The sequence below is a fragment of the Scardinius erythrophthalmus genome, assembly GCF_964197995.2.
Source record: "Scardinius erythrophthalmus genome assembly, chromosome: 3".
Taxonomy (NCBI): Eukaryota; Metazoa; Chordata; class Actinopteri; order Cypriniformes; family Leuciscidae; genus Scardinius; species Scardinius erythrophthalmus.
The window spans coordinates 9,549,319-9,572,166 of record NC_138223.1 but is presented as its reverse complement, the minus strand read 5'-3'; the positions used below and the strand labels follow the sequence as shown (position 1 = coordinate 9,572,166).

Sequence of the window (22,848 nt, the reverse complement as noted above, 5' to 3'; positions counted from 1 at the left end):
CTATGACTTTATTTTGATTAGACTCTAAAATGCAAACTGATGTTTATTGTCATCTTCTAAGCATCCGTTTAGTCTACTGTCTCAATTGTTTTGTGGTGCATTCAGCCCCATTCAGTCTCAGTCTCCACATGCACACATTCACACCTCTCTGGCCTGGTTATGGCTCTAAATATTATTTTCTTTTGTTTTCATTATAATTACCAACGACTGGCTATTCAAGCTGTTTCAATCTCTAATTTATTTTATCAAAGTTCTCACTTCACATTTGAAACTGTATCAAATGCCCCTCTTGAGAAAAAACAACAACATTTCAGTAAGCTTTTTTATTTAAAATTTTTCATAAAAATAACAGCTAGGTGGCAGGTGCATCTTAGGGCTAGCTAGCATGTTGGCTTAGCACACCATCAGTACACGACAATTTATGAGATTAAAACCATGTTTTTTGCTCCAAACTTACGCAAACTATAACGCTAGTCGAGTGTTTTAAATAACCTTATGTGACCTGATTTGGCTTCAGATAAAAAAAATCAGACAGAAAATATATTATTTTATAGTATTCTGCACGATGATAGTCTATATCGATTAGCATTACATTATAAATATAATCTATCATTATGAAAATACCTGACATGGCTCGAAGAATACAGATAAATCATATATCGTTGCAATCATGTTTATTGTTTTCAAATCATCTTTATCTGCATGTTACAGCCATCTCTGGAAGCTTTGTTTATGTCAGGGAGTTCCTGGAAAGTTCTCTTCATGTGTTCCATAGATGGACTAAATGTGCATAGGGCGCCCTCAGGCTGCCAGTGTGTATTGAAAACACAGTACATCAGAGTATTCAGAGTATTACATCGGCCCATTTTGGGTATAAATTCTTTAAAAACTCATAGAAATCTGACGTACACCTATGAGAATCTATCAATATTTCTCTAAATCTGCACATTTTTGAGCTAAAAGCCCTGAGGAACGTTGCTTTCATGATGACCGCACAGGAATTTTTTTAATGAATGGGAGTGGCTGACACTCATATTTCATATTAAAGGTATCGACTCATTTTTTCATTACATAACTCTTGCCAAATTAATACATAACTGTCACTACAAGTTTCTCAGAATAAAATAGTGGTTAAATACTGAAACATGAGTCTTGAATCTTTATAATGATGTATAGTTTGTCATGGTAATAACATAAAATCTGATACTAACTTTGAACTTTTTAAACAAAGAACGATTCAGTGTGTCGGCATCCTCATGAAGGCTAACAGAAAACAGGAAAAACTAAATTACAATAAAAACAGTAATATTGCAAAATATTATTACAAATTAAAAGAACTGTGTTATATTTGAATAACATTTAAAATGTAATTTGTTCCTGTGATGGCAAAGCTGGATTTTCGGCATCATTCAGTGTCACATGATCCTTCAGAGATCATTCTAATATGCTGATTTGCTGCTCAAGAAACATTTCTTATTATTATCACAGTGGAAAAACATTTGTAGTGTATGTACAAAGACTGTAATATGCTCACTATTAAGAGTAGGTGAGAACAGGGAACATCTCCACCTGGAGGATCAAGATGTAACTGCACCTTTCTGGGAAATGATCTTGCTTGCATGTCGCTACGGATCCATGGTGTTTTAAATGCCAATGACTTTAACACTGATCTTATTGTTTGTTTGTCTGATCTCAACAGGTACCGAAGTTTAAAGCACTTTAACTATGATATCTGCCAAAGCTGCTTCTTTTCTGGCAGAGTGGCCAAAGGTCACAAGATGCAGTACCCTATGGTTGAATATTGCACACCGGTAGGTTTTTTGCATCAGTGTGTGCTTGGCATATACATTGTAGATTACAGCATCCATTGCATTACATGTAGAATTTAGTTTCTGGTGTAAATAGCAGTCAACACATTTCAAGATTAAAGTGCAGGTTATGACGTTTTGTGTGTCTGTGTCCTTTTACTTCAGACGACGTCAGGAGAGGACGTGAGGGACTTTGCTAAGGTGTTGAAGAACAAGTTTAGGACGAAGCGCTATTTTGCCAAGCATCCTCGGATGGGTTACCTCCCTGTCCAAACCATCCTTGAAGGAGACAACATGGAGACGTGAGACCAGTGATTTTTTACATTTATTTATGTGTTCACTTCTTTGTGTGGATTACCATCAGCTACTGATTAAGTAGACACGTGACTGCTGGTAGGACCGTTCATTATAAAAAGCACTGTGTGCATCACACTGCGACTCTAGATACTATGAAGAGCAAATTAAAGTGCCCCTATTATGCTATTTTAAAGGTTCCTAATTTTGTTTTGCATGTTTCCTACAATAGATTTACATGCATCCAAGGTCAAAAAACACTTTAATTTTCGCATAATATACATTGCAGCATCACCTCATTTATAAGTGTCTGAAACGGTTCGTTTGAAGATTCAATCTCTTTAAACCCCTCCTTTCTGAGAGCCTAATCTGCTCTGAATAGTCAGATGGCCCACTTTGTTGTGATTGGTCTACCACTTAAAGCGAGTGTTGGAAACTAAACTTAATAATGGAAGAGAGGGCAACTCTCTGAGAGAACAAAGGAAATTAACTTTTGAACTCACTCTTGTGCACCATTCGAGACGCAAGTCTCACCTCAGAATCATCCTAATCTACATCTCTTTCCCTCTTCCCCCATTCCTTCTCTCTCATGCTGAGATCACCAAAATTCAGCCAATAATCTATATGGTTTAATGTGAATAATTATCATAGAGTATTATACATGTTTGGTATCATTTGAAATGTCTCAGTGCGACTGGTACAAAGGTATCATTCCCACAGAAGTAAACCAAAAAGATAATAAGGTGTGGAGAGTTTAGAGATATCTTGTTAACTGCTGTGGGTGTGCCCCCATGTAAATCAACGTCTATCCCCAGTAAGTCTGGGATGGTGATTAATGCAAATTCCCACTGTGAACTCATGTTTACATTTGAAAAGAGGTTTCTGCCTTGGTCTGAGTATTTAGGGAGATGATGAAGGCTCGTGGCGATTTGTAGCTCAAATTAGCCTGCGATGCGGAGTGTGTGCAAGACACTCTGCATCATGTATTTTCTAATGTCAGGTTCGCATCTTTCCTCTTTATTCCAGAGCATTTGATGTTTTGTATTTTTATCTTTGAACTGATTATGAAATTGGCATGATACATTTACCTGACATAATAAATTGTAAACATTTGATTTTATTCTGACTGACTCTAAAAATGTTTTCCCAAGTAGATAAAACGGATTTGTGTGTTACCGCAAGTTTTGCGTCAGATTAGTGACGATTAATATTTGGCGTCAATTCAAGTGTACAAGTGGTTTGCAAAGACAAGAAGTGAATTTCCGTTTAGAGCAGCAAATGCTGCTTGACCAGTCTAAATGTGGGTGTGTCTTACCTCTGATTTAATTTGTAATTATTTAACATAATTAATGTTACTTTAGATAAGTGTATGTGGGAAACCATGGCATGGCCAATCCAAAGCTATTATAAGAGAATGTTGGTCAGCTCACATCTGTAATAGTGGCCATACCTCTACTGAAGTAAAACGTTAAGTTAAATTCAAGTGTATGCAACTCCATAGGGGCTATACCAATTACCTCTGTTTGGTGACCTAAACTGATGGGCTTGTGAACATGAGACCCGCGTTAAACAGAAGACGTGAGGACCTCTGAGCGACATAGTTTCCTAATTTGAACGGGTAAATAATTAAAGAGTTAAAAATAATAATCAAACATTCGCTCACTTTTAATGATGCTCAGATATCATTAAAACCTATTACTTTTATCGGGTCAGAGACTAAATAATGAGGTAATACATATGACAAAATGTATTTAATTTGATCTTGTTGTGTTGCGTAAAAGGAAAGACAGTAACGCGCAAAAACCTTCACCCGTCCTACCGGAAACCCCCATTTGGACGTTACTATTTTTAATACTTTTAACTAACCATAACAGCACTGACACATTTCTTTGTTTTATATTTACAGCAAGTGCTTCTTATTGGACAAACAAACCTAGATTATGCATTATGATTTTGCATAGTAATACAAACATGGCTTACAATAGACCGTTTGAAGTTCGACAGAAAACATCATGGACCTTATTGTTGAAGGGTGTGAATTTGTTTTAAAGTACATCTTAGAGACCGTCTGCTTGGTGAAAAAGTTGAAAAGGCTTGTCTCATGCCATTTTAAAGCACCTTTATAATTAATTTTATTTATTTAAAAAGGAACTAAATTTATGAATGCAACTACATTTTGGCCGCTGATGTTGTTCAGCCAAAAATTCCATAGCAAAACATTTAAACGGAATACGTTACTTCAAATTCCCGAACATTGACGTGGAGAAAAAGCTGAGTTCCATCCGACACTCTCTGAAATAAAACAATTTAACCTTCTCAAAGCTTACCTACTACCTATCTTCTCTTATTTTGTGGGCAGTTTGCATATATAAAAACGGTACTAAATAGTCAAACGGTATAAAACTGGTATGCCACTAAACAAGACAAATAAAGCTGACTGAACTCTTGGTAACCTTAAATTGCAGCTGCAAGAGTTTTGCTTGTTTTTTTTCTGCTTTACCGTTTGCATTGATCATTGCTCGTGTTCACAGTAGGAGTGTTTATGCTGTGGAATTATTTTTCCCCCTGTAGAGGAGCAGCTGCAAATGTGTGCGGTCTAATTGTAAAGCAGTGCTAAATGCATACACACATTATTATTTAACATTATCCCTTTTTTCCTTTTTCATTTCAACCCCAACACACAACCAAACAATGTTGAATCAAACTATTTCTCAAGAAACACATTTTTTGGAAGAGAGTTGATTGTGATGTGTATGTTATTGGCCACTGAAAATGCTTAACTGTGTTGTCATATCAGTGGGTTTGTGTGTTTGGTGCTTCTTAACCATGTCACCATCATGCTTTCAGTGCATCTACTTGTCCTGTCCATCATCTCATCTTTTTTGTCTTGCAGTCCTGTTACACTGATCAACTTCTGGCCTGTTGACCATCCGTGAGTACATCTGCACACCAACACCCTCACACACAAATCACATTGAGCACCTGCTTACTGGATCACGTGATGCTAACAGTGTCGTTTGGTGATTTATCCGCAGAATAGAAGTTTAGAAATAACATTCAGGATTTTCACATCACAGTTAATATGTGAATTGACAAATTCACATGGCTGAAATTGAGTGTATTTTAAATTGAAATGAAAATTTGAAAGGCTGGTACTCTCTTTAAATTAATCTGAAGTTTCTACAATGACTTCAGTAAATGATGTTCCTATTGGATGATTCACTTAGATGGGTGTCAGCGCCAGTGTCATATTGGTCAGCAAACATAAATTAATCACTTGGACAGGTGTTGTGATAGTTTATCATTTAAAGTACATTGTTGAAATCATCTACTGATCTGTGTGAAATTATGCACAAGTCTCCATGAAACACTCATCTTTCATCATCAGAATTGTGAGATATTTTGGAACGTGTTCATCCCATGACTTCTACCATTCATCTGCAAGATTAACATGATACAGTGGTTTAGGGTATAAGGTGCTCTTTTAATCAGGGTTATCATTAATGTTAAAGTCGCTGGGTGTGAAACTCAGTTACATACAGGTACATGCCTGTTCTAAATTTTGGTGTCTCCAAGATTGTTCTTTTCTTTTTATTTCCTTTTTTTAAAGAAATTAATACTTTAGCAACGGCACATTAAATTGATCAAAAGTGACCTTAAAGACATGTATAATGTTACTAAATATTTTTATAAAAAAAAATAGTAACTTACTTTGTATTTAAAGAATCCTAAAAAGAGTTTCTAGTTTTGAAATAGTTATTTTTTCCTTCAATATATGTATTTTTGTATTTACTTTATTTTTAAACGAATAAATACAGCCTTAGTGAGGATAAGGATCTTTCAAAAACATGAAAAAAATCCTACCAACCCCAAACTTTTGAACAGTAGTATGTATTTTTTTTTAACCAGGAATGCAGCTCAAAATATTGGGAACATTTTATTTTCTTTGCCTAAACTGAGCTGAATCATTAGCTGCAATGAACTGCACATCTCAAGAGACAATAGCCGCTTTCCGACCGGAGGAACCTTTTCACAGTTCCTAGAACTATTGGCTATTAGGGGTGGGACGATACAGGTACCTCAAGATTCAATTCTGTGGCGATATGTGGTCCACGATATGATAATATCACGATTCGCGATATCTACGATATTCAATATATTGGAAGAAATTTCATCAACGATATATCACAATATATGTGACTGAAAAGAAAAAGAAGGAATAAGGAAATAAGGAAATTTTATGCATTTATTAATGCCAACATTTCCAACATTGTGCAAAGAAATATGCATTTGCATAATAACTCACTGCCTCCTGGTCTTAAATGTAAACACTGTACATCTAGACAGATAAAAGTGCATGAACATTACAAAACAACATGAACATTAACATGTGTAAACCATAATACTGAAACGTCAGTAGCGAACGAGGTGCATTTGCAGATTCGTAGTGTTGCTGTTATATTTTATCTTTGCAAAGCAGTTCTTGCAGATTGCATAGTCTTTATCCAGTGCCTTTCCGTCGACTGTCTCGTAAAACCCTTTAGAGTCGAAACTAGCGGGTGGGTCTTTGATTAGTTTTTAGCGCAATTTTCCACCGGACAAAATTGCGATTGTTAACTCATGATTTCTGTTCTGTCTGTGCGCACCAATCTTGTACTTCTATCTACTCCTCAACCAGACCACCTAGAGACTTCGGGTTTTCGGCAGTACTATGTTAAGGAAGGTCTAATCTCGGGAACGCACAAAAAAAATCCAGGAAAAGATTTACTATCTCTTAGTGTTGTGATCCCATGACGTGAGAAAATTGCGCTAAAACACTCACTGAGTTTTTATTACTTGTTTATTGTTTTCCGCCATTCTTCTCGCTTCTCTTTTTTTCAGCAATTCTCTGTTGTTGTTAGTTAACTTGTGTTCTTCACCGGCCGCTGTTTGCGCCACTTTACCCCTATTTACTCTAACAGCGCCCCCGCAAACAGAATGGTAGATATTGGGTAGTGACAGTGACACTGACAGCGGGTAAATTAATCATTTTGTGTTGTAATAAAATATCGATATTGGGCGTTAGTGTATCGATTATTTATTGCGACAGAGAGCACAACAATATATTGCAATATCGATTTTTTTTCCCACCCCTATTGGCTATAGTACCCGGATGTCGGCGTGTTCGCACCGCAGGAACTAGGAACGATTTTAGTTCTAGGAACTCCATTTGGAGGAACTAATTTAGGTCCTACTTCAGAGTAGGGTCTAAACCAGCACTATAGGAACTACCCGTGACGTTAGTGTACGCTGATGACCGAACGTATGCTGAACACCAGCACCCGCCATTTTTAAAACAGCTAGAATGTAAACACACAGATTATAGCCTATATATTTACTCCATAAACTAACTATACAAACATGGAAAACAGATAGATGGGTCTCTAAACCTTTATGCTGAAGAGAAAATCCAACGCAACATTGAGGGGACCAAGCCAAACATGATTGTTTATCTGCCTAGCTAGCAACACTGGACATCAACCACACGGCATTGGCTAATAACCTTTTTTTCATATACTGTCTACTTTCTATAACAGTTCTATCTAATAACATATTAAACAGTACTGTTAGACAGCTTGCTAACTAATAAACAGAGAATGCGAGCATTGTTGGCACTGGCGTTCTCAGCGCGGCCATCGCGCCGTCAAAATAAAAGTCACCGTGCTTGCGTCACTCCCTTACCCCTCCTACCAGTTCCTATGGCCACTTGGCCAGTGCGAACGCAAACAGCAAAACCGAGTTTGGGGGAGAGTAGTTCTTAGAGCTGTTTAGAAGTGGACAGTTCCTAGAAGTAAGTTCCTGTAACTACTTGGTCGGAAAGCGGCTAGTATGTCACCCTAAAATAATGGTGAAAATAAAAATCCACATGATTACTATTTAATATCATTGTTTAATATCCTTATGTTTGATTTTATCAGAAAAATGTCTTAATAGTGACTGTAGATTTTTTGTTTATAAAATGTTGTTCCTCCATAATATCACTCTTAAAAATAAAGGTTCTTTATTGACATCTATGGTTCCATGAAGAGCCTTTAACATCAATGCAACTTTTCCATTACACAAAAGGCTCTTTATAGTGGAAAAGGTTCTTTAGATTAATAAAATATTCTCCACACTAGGAACAAAAAAATGGTTCTTTTAAAGGGATAGTTCACCCCAAAATGAAAATTGTCAATAATCACTCACCCTCACGTTGTCCAAAACCCGTAAGAATTGCGCTCAACACAAAAGATGATCTTTTTGATGCATTCTGAGAGCTTTCTTTCTCTCCCTAGACGGCTATGCAACTACCACTTTGACACTTCAAAAAGTTCATAAAGAGATCGTAAAACTCCTCCAAAAACTAAACTACTCGATTCATATGGATTCGTTTTATGATCTCTTTATAAACTTTTTGAAGCGTCAAAATGGTAGTTGCGTAGCCGTCTAGGAAGGGAAAGAAAGCTCTCAGATTCCATCAAAAATATCATCTTTTGTGTTGATCGCAAATCTTACGGGTCTGGAATGACATTGAGGGTGAGTAATTATTGACAGAATTTTCATTTTTAGTTGAGCTATCCCTTTAAGAACGGTTCACTAAGAGGTTCTTTGGGTAAAATGAAATGGTTGTTCTATGGCATCACTGTGAAAACCCTGTTCAGTTTAGTCCTGTTCATCTGTGTTTTCTGATCTTTGCTCTTCTGTCACTGGTAGGCCGTCATCTTCCCCACAACTCTCCCATGACGACACCCACTCACGCATCGAGCACTACGCTAGCAGGTGAGTCTTTTTTCAGCATGGTTATTTTGGTGTTACTATGTAACTGTATATTTAGGAGATATTTAATTGCATTGCATTAGGGCCGGGTAATGTGATTGTGTATACCGTGCAACGGTACTACAAATGTGTCAGCCAGTAGACATTTTGTACCATTTATAACGTGGTTAATATATTTCCGTGAGTTTGAAATTCGTTTTTTAACCAGAAATATTTAAATAATAAATAATATCAGAATGTTGCTTGCAGAGTTTAGTAACAAACGAAATGCGTTTGTGTTCATGTGAAGCACGTAAGCTGGAACAGTGGTGCCTTACTGACATGAATGAAAGCAACTGCATGAGCTGTGTATGAATGAGTACAGAATGATGTTGTGTTTTCACAGGCTAGCTGAAATGGAGAACCGAAATGGCTCATATATGAATGACAATGTATCGCCCAATGAAAGCATGTGAGCTTGCATCTCTTTTACACTCTACTGTACATAGTATTCATATGCGTAGTATATGAATGTAATAGTGTGTGAAAGAACCTAAAACTGATCTACTCACAAATGTCTGAGCACCTGCATACATTTAAATGCTTGTGGTTGCATAACAACCTGTCCTTTTATGAAAGTGCAGCAACTTCTTATAGGAAGAGTTCCTCCAGAAAGGAAGATTATTTTCTTACTCTCATGTCATTCCAAATTAATTTTCATTTTCATTTTCAAGTGTTAGATATCAGTAATAAACCAATAATATTAAATCGTGTTAAATATTAAATCCCAATAAAACGATTACATGCAAATGCTCTCATACTGCAGTTTCTTTGTGGTATTTAAACAATAGGATGTGCTTAGACCAGCTTACTTCTCACAAGCCGATTGAGCTGGTGTGTTTTTCAATTCTTTAGAGTTTGAGGCAGCAAATGTTAATTGAAAACTTGAGCAATGGATGTAATGTAGTGAAGTGGAAATGGAGTGCTGTTGTTGTTATTGTAGGGATGATGAGCATCTGCTGATCCAGCATTACTGCCAGAGTCTGAATCAAGGCTCTCCACTCAGCCAGCCCCAGAGCCCCGCTCAGATCCTCATCTCAATGGAGTCTGAAGAGAAGGGAGAGCTTGAGAGAGTTCTCAACGATCTGGAGCAGGAGAACAGGTTTGATTGCATGGCTGCTTTCTTTACAATTCAGATGATTGGTTTTAAAATGAAATGCAATGAGCTTAAACTGGACTATATTTCTCCAGCAGTTTGTCAAGACAAGCCACATTTACAGCATTTTATTAAATCACATATTTTAATAAAAGTGCCAGGTTTTAGATTAGTGATTTTTCAAATGGTCGGTTGCCAACTGAAAATGTTTTCCGCAAAAATGCAGTGCTTAATGCAAATAATAAAACCATATATTAGTGCATAGTTAGGATCGCAAAATAAACAGGCTGATCAATTCTTACTACAGAGATGCTTCCTATATCTTTCTATATCAACTCAACTGTGTTTTGTAATATTAATCCATTTCAATATTTGTTTGTACTCTTGATCAGTGGTTCTCAAATTCACCATCCAAGTACTACCTAGAAGGCACGACTCTTCCCACACTGCTGAGTCAAGTATGTGGGCTACACATTGGAGTCTAATATTAAACACAGTGAGCTATATTAAAATTGTGAATGTAGAAATAATAAAAACAGATTTAATATAAAAAAAAGAATTATTTCAAAAATGAATTCAAAATTATTTTTTATATTTTATACACAACTATTCAAAAGTTTGGGGTCGGTAAGGTCTCACCAAGGATGCATTTTTTTTATAAAAACCAAATAAAACGGTAATAATGTGTTAAAAAATTCTAGCAATTTAAAATACTTTAAAAAAATATTTTATTTTAAATATTTAAAAATATTACTGTTTTAATATATTTTAAAATGTAATTTATTCCTGTGATGGCAAACCATTACCATCATTACTCAAGTCTTTAGTGTCACATGATCCTTCAGAAGTCATTCTGATTTGCTATTCAAGAATCATTTCTGATTATTAGCAATGTTGAAAACAGTTGTGCAGCTTAATTTTTTGTGGAAACATTGATGCTTTTTTTTTTTTTTAATGCATCCTTGCTGACAAAAAAAGTATTAATTTCTTTAAAAAAAAACATTCCTTATGATAACTTTTGAACAATAGTGTATTTTGCTGGATGTTGTGCCAACTGGGCCACAAAACATGAGCAGTCCGTGCTAACGGCATATGCTTATTTATTTGTCAGAATCACCCGTCGCTATTTTCCGTGCTTCTTTCTGAAGTTGTTGTCATTGTTGTCCAGGAAGCTGCAGTCAGAGTACGATCGCCTGAAGAAGGCACACGACCACAAGGGGCTGTCGCCGCTGCCCTCACCCCCACAGATGCTGCCGGTCTCGCCCCAGAGTCCACGGGACGCAGAACTGATCGCGGAGGCCAAACTACTGCGGCAGCACAAGGGACGTTTGGAAGCAAGAATGCAAATCCTGGAGGATCACAACAAACAGCTGGAATCACAGCTCAAACGCCTTAGACAGTTACTTGAGCAGGTGGGTGGTGCATATCCTTAAGAATTTACTGATGCTTATACTCACTGGCAGTAAATATCAACACTTTGGAACTGTTGGTAAAGAAATAAAAATCAACCAGTTGTGTCAGCCTCCTGTCTTGCATCTGAACTTGGATTGAGTGTAAATGTCTTCAGATTGCACACTGGTCATTTATAAGGCATCTTTCTAATCACGGTCTGTTCATGTGGTTCCTTTTGATTGTCAACAGAAGAAATTAAATGCTCAGTGCATTGATATATTTTAATGTCAATATTTGGCTTTTAATGTTTGTCAAATTTATAGTTAAATATAAAATAATTTTGTGGGGGAAGTCAGCTTTAACAGTATTTTTCAGTATATTAATGTATATTAGGGCTGCACGATAATGGTTAAACTATTTTGTTAAAAAATTATAATCATGATTCATATGCAGATATTCCAGAGAAAGATTAGTATATATACTTTTACTTCACCTAATTGGCCTGTTGGTGGCGCATAGACTTCATTTAACCAACTCTGATAGCTTCATCAAATGGAAAATCATTACAAAAACGTTGGCTCCTAATCTTAATTCCAATCATTCTAACTGTTCAATTTTTACTTTCTGATGTAGCAAAGAGGCTGCATAAGTGCATTTATTCACCAACCATGATCGCCAACAATATGGTCGAGATTCATATTTGGATTTATTACAGTTGGTCACAGAGAAGGTTCACTCGCAGATTTAGTAGCAGCAAATCGCAGACGCAGCATCGTGAAGGAACACATACTGGCTGTATGACACTTTAATTTTGTCAAAGTTTTTTTTTTTTTTTTTTTTTTTGTCACCTACTGAATTTTCCGTCAACGATACCAGGGACACCGAAGCACCGGGGGAACATGAAATTTTGTGGGCATGTAGCCCCACTAGACTTTTACGGAAAAATTTCGTTTGGTCCCCGGGGGCCACTCCCCCCCGAGCTGGGCCCCCCCAAACCCCAAAAATGCAGTTTTTCCTACATAGCTACCTGAACCGTGGCACCGAGGATGAAGAAATGTTTATGGTATGTTGCTCTTAAGGGCCCACATCAACCTAACCCATAATCACTCATTTGTGATTTACGCCACTCCCATAAAAAATTAAAATGCAATATTATTCTACTTTAATCGCCCCTATCTTCAGTTGAGATGTTCAGAATTGCACCATATTTCATGTGTATGATTAACTTGACATCCTCTGGGGGTATGCTAAGTTTCGTAGAATTTCATCCATGGGGGGTATAAAATAAATTCATTTATGTGCACATTTAGTGACTGTACACTCATCGGCCTGTAGATGGTGGTGTTGAGCGAAGGGTTGCTGGTTTAGGATGATACTGTCACACACACACATGCAGGAATACAAACAAACGCAAGCATGCACACACACTGACATCCACACGCACAGACACACACCCATACACACACATACAAATCCACATGCACAGACACACACACAAACACACACGCACACACACATGTATGCAGGCACACATACACGCACAGACACACACAGACACACACATACACAAACACACACACATACACACAGACATGCACATACTACTACTTTTTTTAGGTATATACATAAACACGCAATACAGCCAAATTGCTCCACGTCATTTATTTTTGTGGAAAGCCAGTGCAGGCCTGAGCGGCGGTCATATTTTGTACCGCCCTGCGGTACATCTAGTTCATTTCACAATGGACATCGCTAAACTTCAACATACATGTTTGTCAGCATTGTTAGATCATCTGCGCTTTTTTTGCAGCCCAGAGAGAGTGTGTCATGATTGCCAGGTTGGGAAGATCAAGTAAAACACTGGATAGAAAACGTATCCTTTAAGAGAAAATCTCAGTTTGGGAGATTTATGCTCTTGACATCTGGCAACCAAACAGGAAAGATAGTGAAGGCTAGTTACCAATGCAGGATAACAAAAATGTCAAATTGTCAAAATGTTTTCAGGACAAATAACTAGTGGGTCAGTATCACAACAATTATTTTTAATTAATCGAGAGAAGCAGATATCGTTATCACGATTAAAATACAAATGAATTGTGCAGCCCTACTATATATTAAGTATATTTATAGTTGACGTTTCTCTTGAGTGATTGCAATGCATTCTGGCATTATCTTGTCTATGATCCGTGAAGGACACATGTAATATTTCCTTAGAATTTGGCTGAAATGAGGTGTCTTAAAAGACTAGGATGGCAGTTCACTAGGTTTTTTTTTAGTGTGCTGTTTTTAGAAGTTAAAAAATATGGATTTGAAATTGTTGAAGGAAGTATTTATGCTAAATTTAGATGCTGTCAGGGTGAATAAAGAAAATGTTTATATATTTTGACAAAATCTTCCTGAAATGTTTCATCTGTTTAAAGATGTATTAATATTCTCTGCAAACGTGTGGATTGAAGGCTTTGTTTTAAAATAAAAATGTATCAAAGATTTTAAATGTAGTTTATATTTACAAATTGACCTTTTGTCTTTCTTTGAGTTTTGAAATGGCAGTAAATGGAATTTTTCATAGATGTCTAAACCAAAGACCTATACTATAACATGGAATATTGTTGATTAATGTTGTTTTGTTTGAATGCAGACATCTCTGTTAGTTGTCCTTGCAGGACACGTGTTGGCATTCACTGTTCTGTATAATAACAGCATAAGTGATATTGATCACGTTAAGAATGCAGTCATATTCACACTCAATCATTTTAGCATAACTGCATGTACTACAATATTTTAAAAATGAATGCATACCAAAATGTTGTACTCTAATAATAATTCAAGGGTTTGGTTTTGTTCAATTGTTCGATCAGTTTATTTGCTTTTCTGACCAGACATGGTTTGAATAGTTTTTTTTGGCCATAGCATTTGCTCTTGTGAAAAGGCCTAGTGCATTATTGTGCTTTTTTTTTTTCTTCAGATGAGTTACTTTTTACTTTTGTCGTAATTGGCAACACCGCACATACAGTGTTGCTTGTAACCGATTGTTTCAAGATACATAGTTGAATTTTTACCTACCATACTTTATTGGTCGATACAATATTGCACAACAGGCTTTATTGATCCTGTTATTTTCAGGTTCCACAATACTTTGCCCATATTGAAGCTGAGGATGAATGCCAGGTCTTTTTGGTGGCCAAAAGAACCTGTCATTTGTCCTCAAGCGAGCAATTTCTCTCTGTAATTTGTTTTGTGGAGTTTGTTTGATGTCAACTTCTTCAGAAGTCTTGAATTGAGTGGAAATTGGATATTCTGTCTGCATCATGTCTCGATGAATCAAGCGTAATGTCTCGATGCGTACTTCTCAAAAAACATTAGTTGACTGGGGGTCTCTGCCAAATGGAATGTATATCAGATTTTTTCTTAGAAGAAATGGCTTCATGTGTTCTCTGTGGACCCTTTGAACTTAAATCTCCAGCATCTCATGCTGCTTCCAGTGGCCGCTTGGCCGAAGCAAGAACCAGACTAAATGAACGCGGATACATATCTCTCCCTTTGTTCAAAGCCAATGGATAATTGGCTTCACTTCTCTGATGTTTTTTGTTTACCATCTTCAGTTTCATCCAAAAAGATTTTTCATTACACTTGCAAACAAGCCTTTTGCCTACCACTGTATGTTGTTTATTTTAATAGAATCAATTACTTACATTTTTATCTCTGTTATTTGTTAATAAACATGTTCTGATGTTTCACATATGCTCATGTGTTTGGCTTGACGAAAATCTCAGGAAGAGAAATGAAATCACCAGAACCATCGTTCTTTATGAAAGAGGGGATTGTCTGGTCTTGTGTTATAAATAGTTAATGGTAGATGGTTTAAACGCACTCATTAAAGCACATGTGTAATGTGGTTTTAGTAACCTTAAATAGTTGTGCAGTGACAAACCATTTCATCATTTAAGCTAATTATTTTTAGGTACTGGTAAGATTTAATTGCAATTAAGTATTCATTTTAAGATACACTTTTAAATAATATATAAGCCAAGATGAGCGTGTACAGTGGTCAGCATATTTATGTTAATTGTAAAACTTCCAAGAACAATGCGGAATATGGTAATACCGTTCAAAAGTTTTAAGAAATTGATACTTGTAGTCAGCAAGGATGCATTCAGTTTATTATAAATTACAATATAGGCTTTTATTGTTTAAAAGAAATTGTTTTTTTTAAATACTTTCAATTATTCATCAAAGAATCCTTTCAAATCACAGTTTCCACAAAATAATGTTAGTAATGAGAAACCTTTCTTGAGCACCAAATCAACATTAAAATATGGGTAATTAATAGGTGTCTATGACAGATGCATTAAAAAATGACACGCAGGAAGTTTGTAAAAGTTGTAAATATTTTGCATTTAAAATCGCAACATAGAGCTTGAATAGCTGCAGGACACCACTAGAATCAATGGGGTCAAATGATAGGATTATATCATAGAAGACCTTTAACTTTTTGAATATTAATGTAAAGGACAAAGGAAGAACTTTTTTTTTTTTTTTTTTTTTTTTTTTTTTTTTACGTCTGTGAATGTTTTTGAACACTATTAACTGTCTGGTTTATTTTATTTTTATATTTAATAATGCCATCTCGTCCACTATTTTGTGTGTATCCTTGTGATGTTTTTTTGGCCGGACTGTCTTATTTCTAAAACCTGAATGATGCAAAAACACAGCAACTCTTGAGAGCCCATGCTCTTGTTTTATATTGCAATTATGAATGTTTTGGGAAAGTTTTAGGTTGAAAATATATAAATGATTGTTTTCAAATGAATCTGGAAATACAGAAGCACAACCCAGTGCTGATGTCTGCGTCCAGTCCCCTGCCTAATCTATATGGTTCCTTTCTGCCTATGTCCTAGCCACAGACTGAGTCCAAGGTGAATGGTACTGCCCTGTCCTCACCCTCCACTGCCTCTCCGAGATCTGACACCAGCCTGGCCTCACTGCGTGTGGCCGCAAGCCAAACCACAGAGACCATGGGTAAATGTCCCTAACAACTTCAGTTTAAACCTAACCCTTCAGTATTATTCCTAAAAACAGATTTAACGTGTTCTGAAATGGGTAAATAAGAAGTTATCAGTGTTATGTCAGTCTTACATATTGAGAAACATTACATCCTTAGCAGGATCCTGAAATATACAGTACCAGTAGACAGTTGTGTAAACATAATATTCTTTATTAACTGTTAAAATAATAGAAAACCCTTCTATTTTGGTGTTTCTTGAATTATTCTGTGTGAAAGTAAATCTGGTCATTAATACAATCCCCTCTTTCTGACCACTGTTAAAATTAAAATATTCATTTCTTAATTACAATTCATGTCAGTTAACTAGTCAAACTATGTTCAGTAACTGTACTTGTGAAGCTTTCTTTGTTAGACTTGGCTTGAAGCCCAGGCTGGTTTCAGCAAAAGATTTTCAGAACCGATAAAAAGAGGCAATGTTCTTATCTGTGCCAAACAAAAAGGAACACAGGGAGCTTTTATTTGTGTGAATACAAAAGAAGTGTTTTTTTTTTTTTTTTGCCCTTAACTGCTAGCCAACATCTTATTTGTTGTCTTGTGAGGGAGAAAAGAGTCCAACAAGGGTCCAAAAATTGGGCTGTCCTTCAGTATTTGAAGTACAAACACCATTCATTTTACAAGCGCAGTCTGATGTTCAGATTATCTATAATGCCTGCCTATATTGTATGAAAGATTCACCTTAAGTTATGAGTTTTCATACATACCTGGAACTGGAATGTATAGGTTTATATAAGTTGTATTTTTCAATATAAATGTACTCAAATTATGATTAAGATTATTGAGTACCTGACATAATTTAGTGGGGGGAATACAGTTTTTTTTTATATACAATTCTGTATAAAAGGATGCCTTTTAATATTGAGGTAGTTGACATGAAATTTCAAAAGTCATCGTTTTCTGTAGTGTGATGTACTGTACTTCGTTTGAAATGATTTCACACAACATTTTCTAATTCTTGTTTAGTTATTATGTTGTTTTAATTATTTTATGCTGTGATCTTTTAAAACATATTCATCACAACATAAGACCATTTAAATGAAGTGCAAAAAAGCAAAAGGTGGAAAACTACAGTACATATTTTTTAACCTCATTTTTTTCAGATCTTTTCTTGTCTATCAAGTCCCCAAATACTTAAACATTATATTGTATGAAAGATTCACCTTAAGTTATGAGTTTTCATACATACCTGGAACTGGAATGTATAGGTTTATATAAGTTGTATTTTTCAATATAAATGTACTCAAATTATGATTAAGATTATTGAGTACCTGACATAATTTAGTGGGGGGAATACAGTTTTTTTTTATATACAATTCTGTATAAAAGGATGCCTTTTAATATTGAGGTAGTTGACATGAAATTTCAAAAGTCATCGTTTTCTGTAGTGTGATGTACTGTACTTCGTTTGAAATGATTTCACACAACATTTTCTAATTCTTGTTTAGTTATTATGTTGTTTTAATTATTTTATGCTGTGATCTTTTAAAACATATTCATCACAACATAAGACCATTTAAATGAAGTGCAAAAAAGCAAAAGGTGGAAAACTACAGTACATATTTTTTAACCTCATTTTTTTCAGATCTTTTCTTGTCTATCAAGTCCCCAAATACTTAAACATTTTTTAAACATATTATAACCTCTTAGTTATTAATTTTTTTACTTGTACAACTGTTTATTTTGTACAGTTATTGTGTGTGTTTAACAGAAACCAGAGCATCAATTTATTTCTAAGTTTATTCCTACCGTGACAACCATGATTCTGATACATTTAAAAGAAAAGTTGACTATGATCTCACATTTTGGTAGATAGTGTTTTATAATTACTTCTCTTTTTTTGGCTTTATCTGTTTTTATGACTTTGTCAAAAAGATTTAGTTTTTGATTTTTATTTCCATGTGACAAGTCTCAGAAAGAATTCAGTTTTTTGTTGATTTTATTGTTGCTTAATTTATTACCCAAAATTAAATGAATTATTATTCATTCCATGAATATATTATTATAATATAGAGATATAATAATAAGAGATCTTAAGCCGGGTGCACACTGTATGATTTCGGCCACGATTTGGCCATCTGAGACAAATCGTGCAAATCCTAAAAGATTCCTCTGATCCTAGATTAAAATCTGAAGTCTTTGATCGTTAGTTTGACATGTTCACCGACAGCCGATTAATGACCGTTGCGATCAAATTGTAAATTGATGAAATTGATGTTTTGCTTTGGCCAGAGTTCTGCTTGAATGTACTTGAGTGGACTTTTATTGAGCTAAACTTGAATGCTCTCATTTCAGTGGCTTCAAAAATCGGAGACTACATTTAAAATCTGCGGGTGTGATTTAAGCCTGCAAATAAAGCAGTTGTGGAATTTTGAAAAATTCTAGTTATGACGTAGAATGATATCTAGATCACTAATCAAATATGTGGCATTGGCCATTTGAACCCCTTAGTAGTACAGATAGTCTGGGGTTTGAATTACAAAATGCTTAAAAGAACATTCTCAAATTATTCTAGATAACATGATCACTGATCAAATTCATGTTCATGTTCCACTCAAATCGCTACACTGATTCAACTTGCAAAGAAATCTTTTAAAGGTGCAGTGTGTAAATTTTAGCGGAATCTAGTGGTGAGGTTGCGAATTGCAACCAACAGAAGTTACGGTGGCCGACAGGAAAAGATGACGTCGTCTGAGACAGCAGAGAAGTAGCTAGATAAGCAATGAGGTTTCTTTACAAAAATTAATTAGAAATTGTTTACTCAGTAAAACGATATGTGAATATAATTGTTACTTGTTCATCATTGTGTCAGTGTTTTATTCGCTGACTTTAGCTAGCTTCTTTGCACGAAGAACAACATAGTGACGAAACGCGCTCTGTCTTAGTTTGTCCGTTTATGGCTACAGTAGAAACATGTCGGCGCAAAATGGCTATTTCAGTGTAAGGGGACCGGTGGTGTATATAGATAGAAATGGCTCATTCTAAGTTAATAAAAACATAACGGTTCATTATGTAAGGTCTTTATACACCAATGAAAACATAGTCATGTATATGATACTGAATTTCTGCCAACAGATCCTCTTAAATATTACACAGTGCACCTTTAACATTTGTGGAAACATTTTTATTTATGTTGTACTGTTGTACTCTGTATGAAAAGTATCAACATCATAGTGCTGGGCGGTTTGACCAAAAATCAACATCACGTTTTTTTTCTAAATTATACCGGTTTCACGGTTTTTACCGTTTTTTTTTTTTTTTTTTTTTTCAAGCATGATGGGTGTTAACCACATTTTCTACTGAGTGAGAGAGGAAATACTGCAGTAGATTTACTTATAATGCCCTATTTTATTGTCATGAGTGAATATTATAGAAAAAATCCACACTAATATTAATAATACAGGTTTGCAAGGCTGTTTACAAAGCTGTGCCAGCAGGACGCGCTTTAGGAGCGGCAGAAACAGTGGTTTCCCCGGTAACGGCTGTACACAAAGCAGCAACGCTCATAAACACTGCTTTATCAGGAAAGATAAAGAAAGATTCAATCGTAATAACAAAGAAACTTTTCTAAAGACCGTCAGTATACTTCAGATACGTTAATACAGTATAAAAACACGCGCGCCGCGAGAAAAAAGACTCTCACCCCCACACGTCTCGTGCCCATTCTAGTCAATGCTTGTGTTTCAGATCGAAGCTTCCCAGAAGCGGCTCTCCGCGCCGCTTCGCTAAATATAGGCGCCTAGTCTATTTTGACGCACCGCGTGGAGGACGGAATAAAACCTTGTCGCAGCCGTAATGCGCCGCGTTCCGATTAAAGCGACATACACCGGTATTGCGGTTTATTAAAAATTCATATCGTAACAAAAATAAACACCGGTATTCGGTATGAACCGGTAAACCGCCCAGCACTACAACATCACCTTCAATATTATCCTTTAAGTCAATAATACAGGAAACAAACACTGTGTCTGTTTGAACGTGAGATGTCATGGGCGGCAGGATGACTTCCAGCATTTTTAAGGTCAGTTCTCAGTTGTAATTGGGTCACTGCTGTGTGTTTCAGGTGATGATGAGCTGTCCAGTCCCTCCCAGGATGCAAGCACTGGATTAGAGGACGTCATCGAGCAGCTCAACAATTCCTTCCCTCACAGCCAAGGTGAGAATCCATCTAGACTGTCTGGTACGAGGAGGAACTAACACTGATGCAGATGGTCTTAAACTGGCAAAACAAGTATTAAAGTGCCCCTGTTATGCTATTTTAAAGTTTCACTTTTAATACATCTCCTACAATAGATTTACATGCATTCAAGGTAAAAAAAAAAAACACTTTAATTTTCTACATATATACATTACAACATCACGATCAATGTTTCAGTCTCTAAACGGCTCCTTTCTGCGAGCCTGCTCTGCTCTGATTGGTCAGACGGCTCAGTCATTTGTGATTGGTCTATCGCTTACAGCGCGTGTCTGAAATTAAACTACCCATACCATATCTGAATTTCAGCTCCGGAGGCTTTCTCAACACTTGTGTACACAGTGAAAGAAACAGTTCATGCCTCTTCACATCCTCATCCATGCAAAGTGGATTTTCTTTTGCAGTGCAGAAATCATCATCATCTCTACATGTTGACTACATGAACCAAACTCTTGCCTCAGCTTTTTGTGGACGTTTGGGTTCTTTCTTTTGGGAGACAATAACTCATATGCACTTTGATCCTTGAAGCTTTGCAAACCTTTTACATTCACAAACAGCTGTATTAAACACTGCATGAAAGGTAATATTTGAAAAAGCATAATTGGGGCAGTTTATCACTATTCTTTACATGTATTGCAGTTATTTAAGGTGGCAGTAATTACAGATTGAGTCAATTCAAGATGTCAGTAATATTTTACATTATTTTTTTAGCAATATGGAGAAAAAGATGAATTTGTAACAATTTACAACAATGCATTTAATAAATTACATTTAACATTAGTGAACAAGAACTAACAATGCACTATACTTATTTAATTTAATTTATTAAATCTGTAAATTATTGTAAATCTCAGCATTTACTAATACATTAAAGCAACACTAAAGATTATTTTTTTACCTTAAAATAATGTAAAATAATCATTTCAGTGGTTCATCAAGTCGTAACGGTGAACGGCACTTCTGCATTTGCGTTGCGACCCTATATCTGCTATAACCGCACTATGCAAGTTTGCGAGATCGGGTCATGTTTCTGTAGTTCGAATGAGACATAAGAAACTACAAATTTGACTTACTTTACGTCAAGCGTTAAAATAGTCATTATTTTGTTTTTCTTCGTTTCTGATGTCGCAATACATCATACTTTCATAAAATCATGCAACATACTCTACCTTGTCTGTGGACATCGTTCATTCCAAAGCCGGCACTGGATAAACAGCGAGCGTGTGTGAGACGGTAGGCTAAAATATTTACGACAGCGGTAATGGACAATTCCGCTTCCAACCTGAAGAAGGACCAAAGAGTTCTTTGGTGTTGCTTTAAGATCAAAAGGTTGTTTTAAAGTATTGTACTGTATATGAACATGAACACTTAAGTAACATTATCAAAGGTTAAAAAATGCTGTAAAAATTGTTCATTGTTAGGTTAATGCATTTACTAACGTTAACAAACGAGATCTCATTGTAAAGTACTACAGATGAATTTTGAACCACCGCCTGTACATTTTTCTGATCCACTGCTTTTATACTCTTTGCATGATTAAGTCACTAAATGCCCCTTTGTTTCTTATGCTTCTACTTCTCCCATTGCAAATTGATGATGGGAGATGTTTTTAAATGATAAAATATGAAAATACACCTTTTAATATACAGAATGAGTCTGTAAGTAATTAAAGGAACACCGTTTTTTTCATATTAAACATCCCTTAACAAAGACGAGTTGATACATACCTCTCTCGTCTCGGTGCGTGCACTCAATCGCTCTGGCGCGCGGCGACACTTTGATATCACTTAGCTTAGCCCGGTTCATTCATTAGGGAACAAACAGAGATGAAGTTAGAAGCGACCAAACACCTCCACGTTTTCCCTATTTAAATACAGTTACACGAGTAGTTACATGACCAAGTATGGTGACAAAATAAGGAGCACTTTGGCTCGACGTAGTAATATCATCACTCCTGAAAAATCCTCTCCCCCTCCCCCTCTCACTTCTGTCATTAGAACCAACGTGACTTTTTACTGCGCCGAGTCGAGGTGCTCCCGAGTGCTATTCTGCCGTACATTATAGTTATCCTTTTTACCCGCTTAGAAAAGAGCCACGTTTTATTTTGTGTCACCATACTTGGTCGTGTAACTACTCGTGTAACTGTATTTAAATAGGGAAAATGTGGAGG

At 36.0% G+C, this 22,848-nt stretch overlaps 1 protein-coding gene across 6 annotated transcripts in view; it reads left to right on the top strand.

The window, feature by feature from the left end:
- dmd (dystrophin) overlaps window positions 1–22,848 on the top strand; it is a 113,308-nt gene that overhangs the window by 86,777 nt on the left and 3,683 nt on the right. For 4 of the 6 annotated variants that reach the window (XM_081361872.1, XM_081361873.1, XM_081361876.1 and 1 more), the window contains 9 exons: window positions 1,700–1,811; window positions 1,974–2,110; window positions 4,996–5,034; window positions 8,835–8,900; window positions 9,283–9,348; window positions 9,880–10,038; window positions 11,201–11,444; window positions 16,323–16,443; window positions 20,547–20,639. In XM_081361872.1, the coding sequence (XP_081217998.1) occupies window positions 1,700–1,811; window positions 1,974–2,110; window positions 4,996–5,034; window positions 8,835–8,900; window positions 9,283–9,348; window positions 9,880–10,038; window positions 11,201–11,444; window positions 16,323–16,443; window positions 20,547–20,639 (1,037 nt within the window). Of the gene's footprint in view, window positions 1–1,699; window positions 1,812–1,973; window positions 2,111–4,995; window positions 5,035–8,834; window positions 8,901–9,282; window positions 9,349–9,879; window positions 10,039–10,424; window positions 10,530–11,200; window positions 11,445–16,322; window positions 16,444–20,546; window positions 20,640–22,848 lie in introns of those variants that run through there. The other 2 variants (XM_081361874.1, XM_081361875.1) reach the window with 2 other exon arrangements.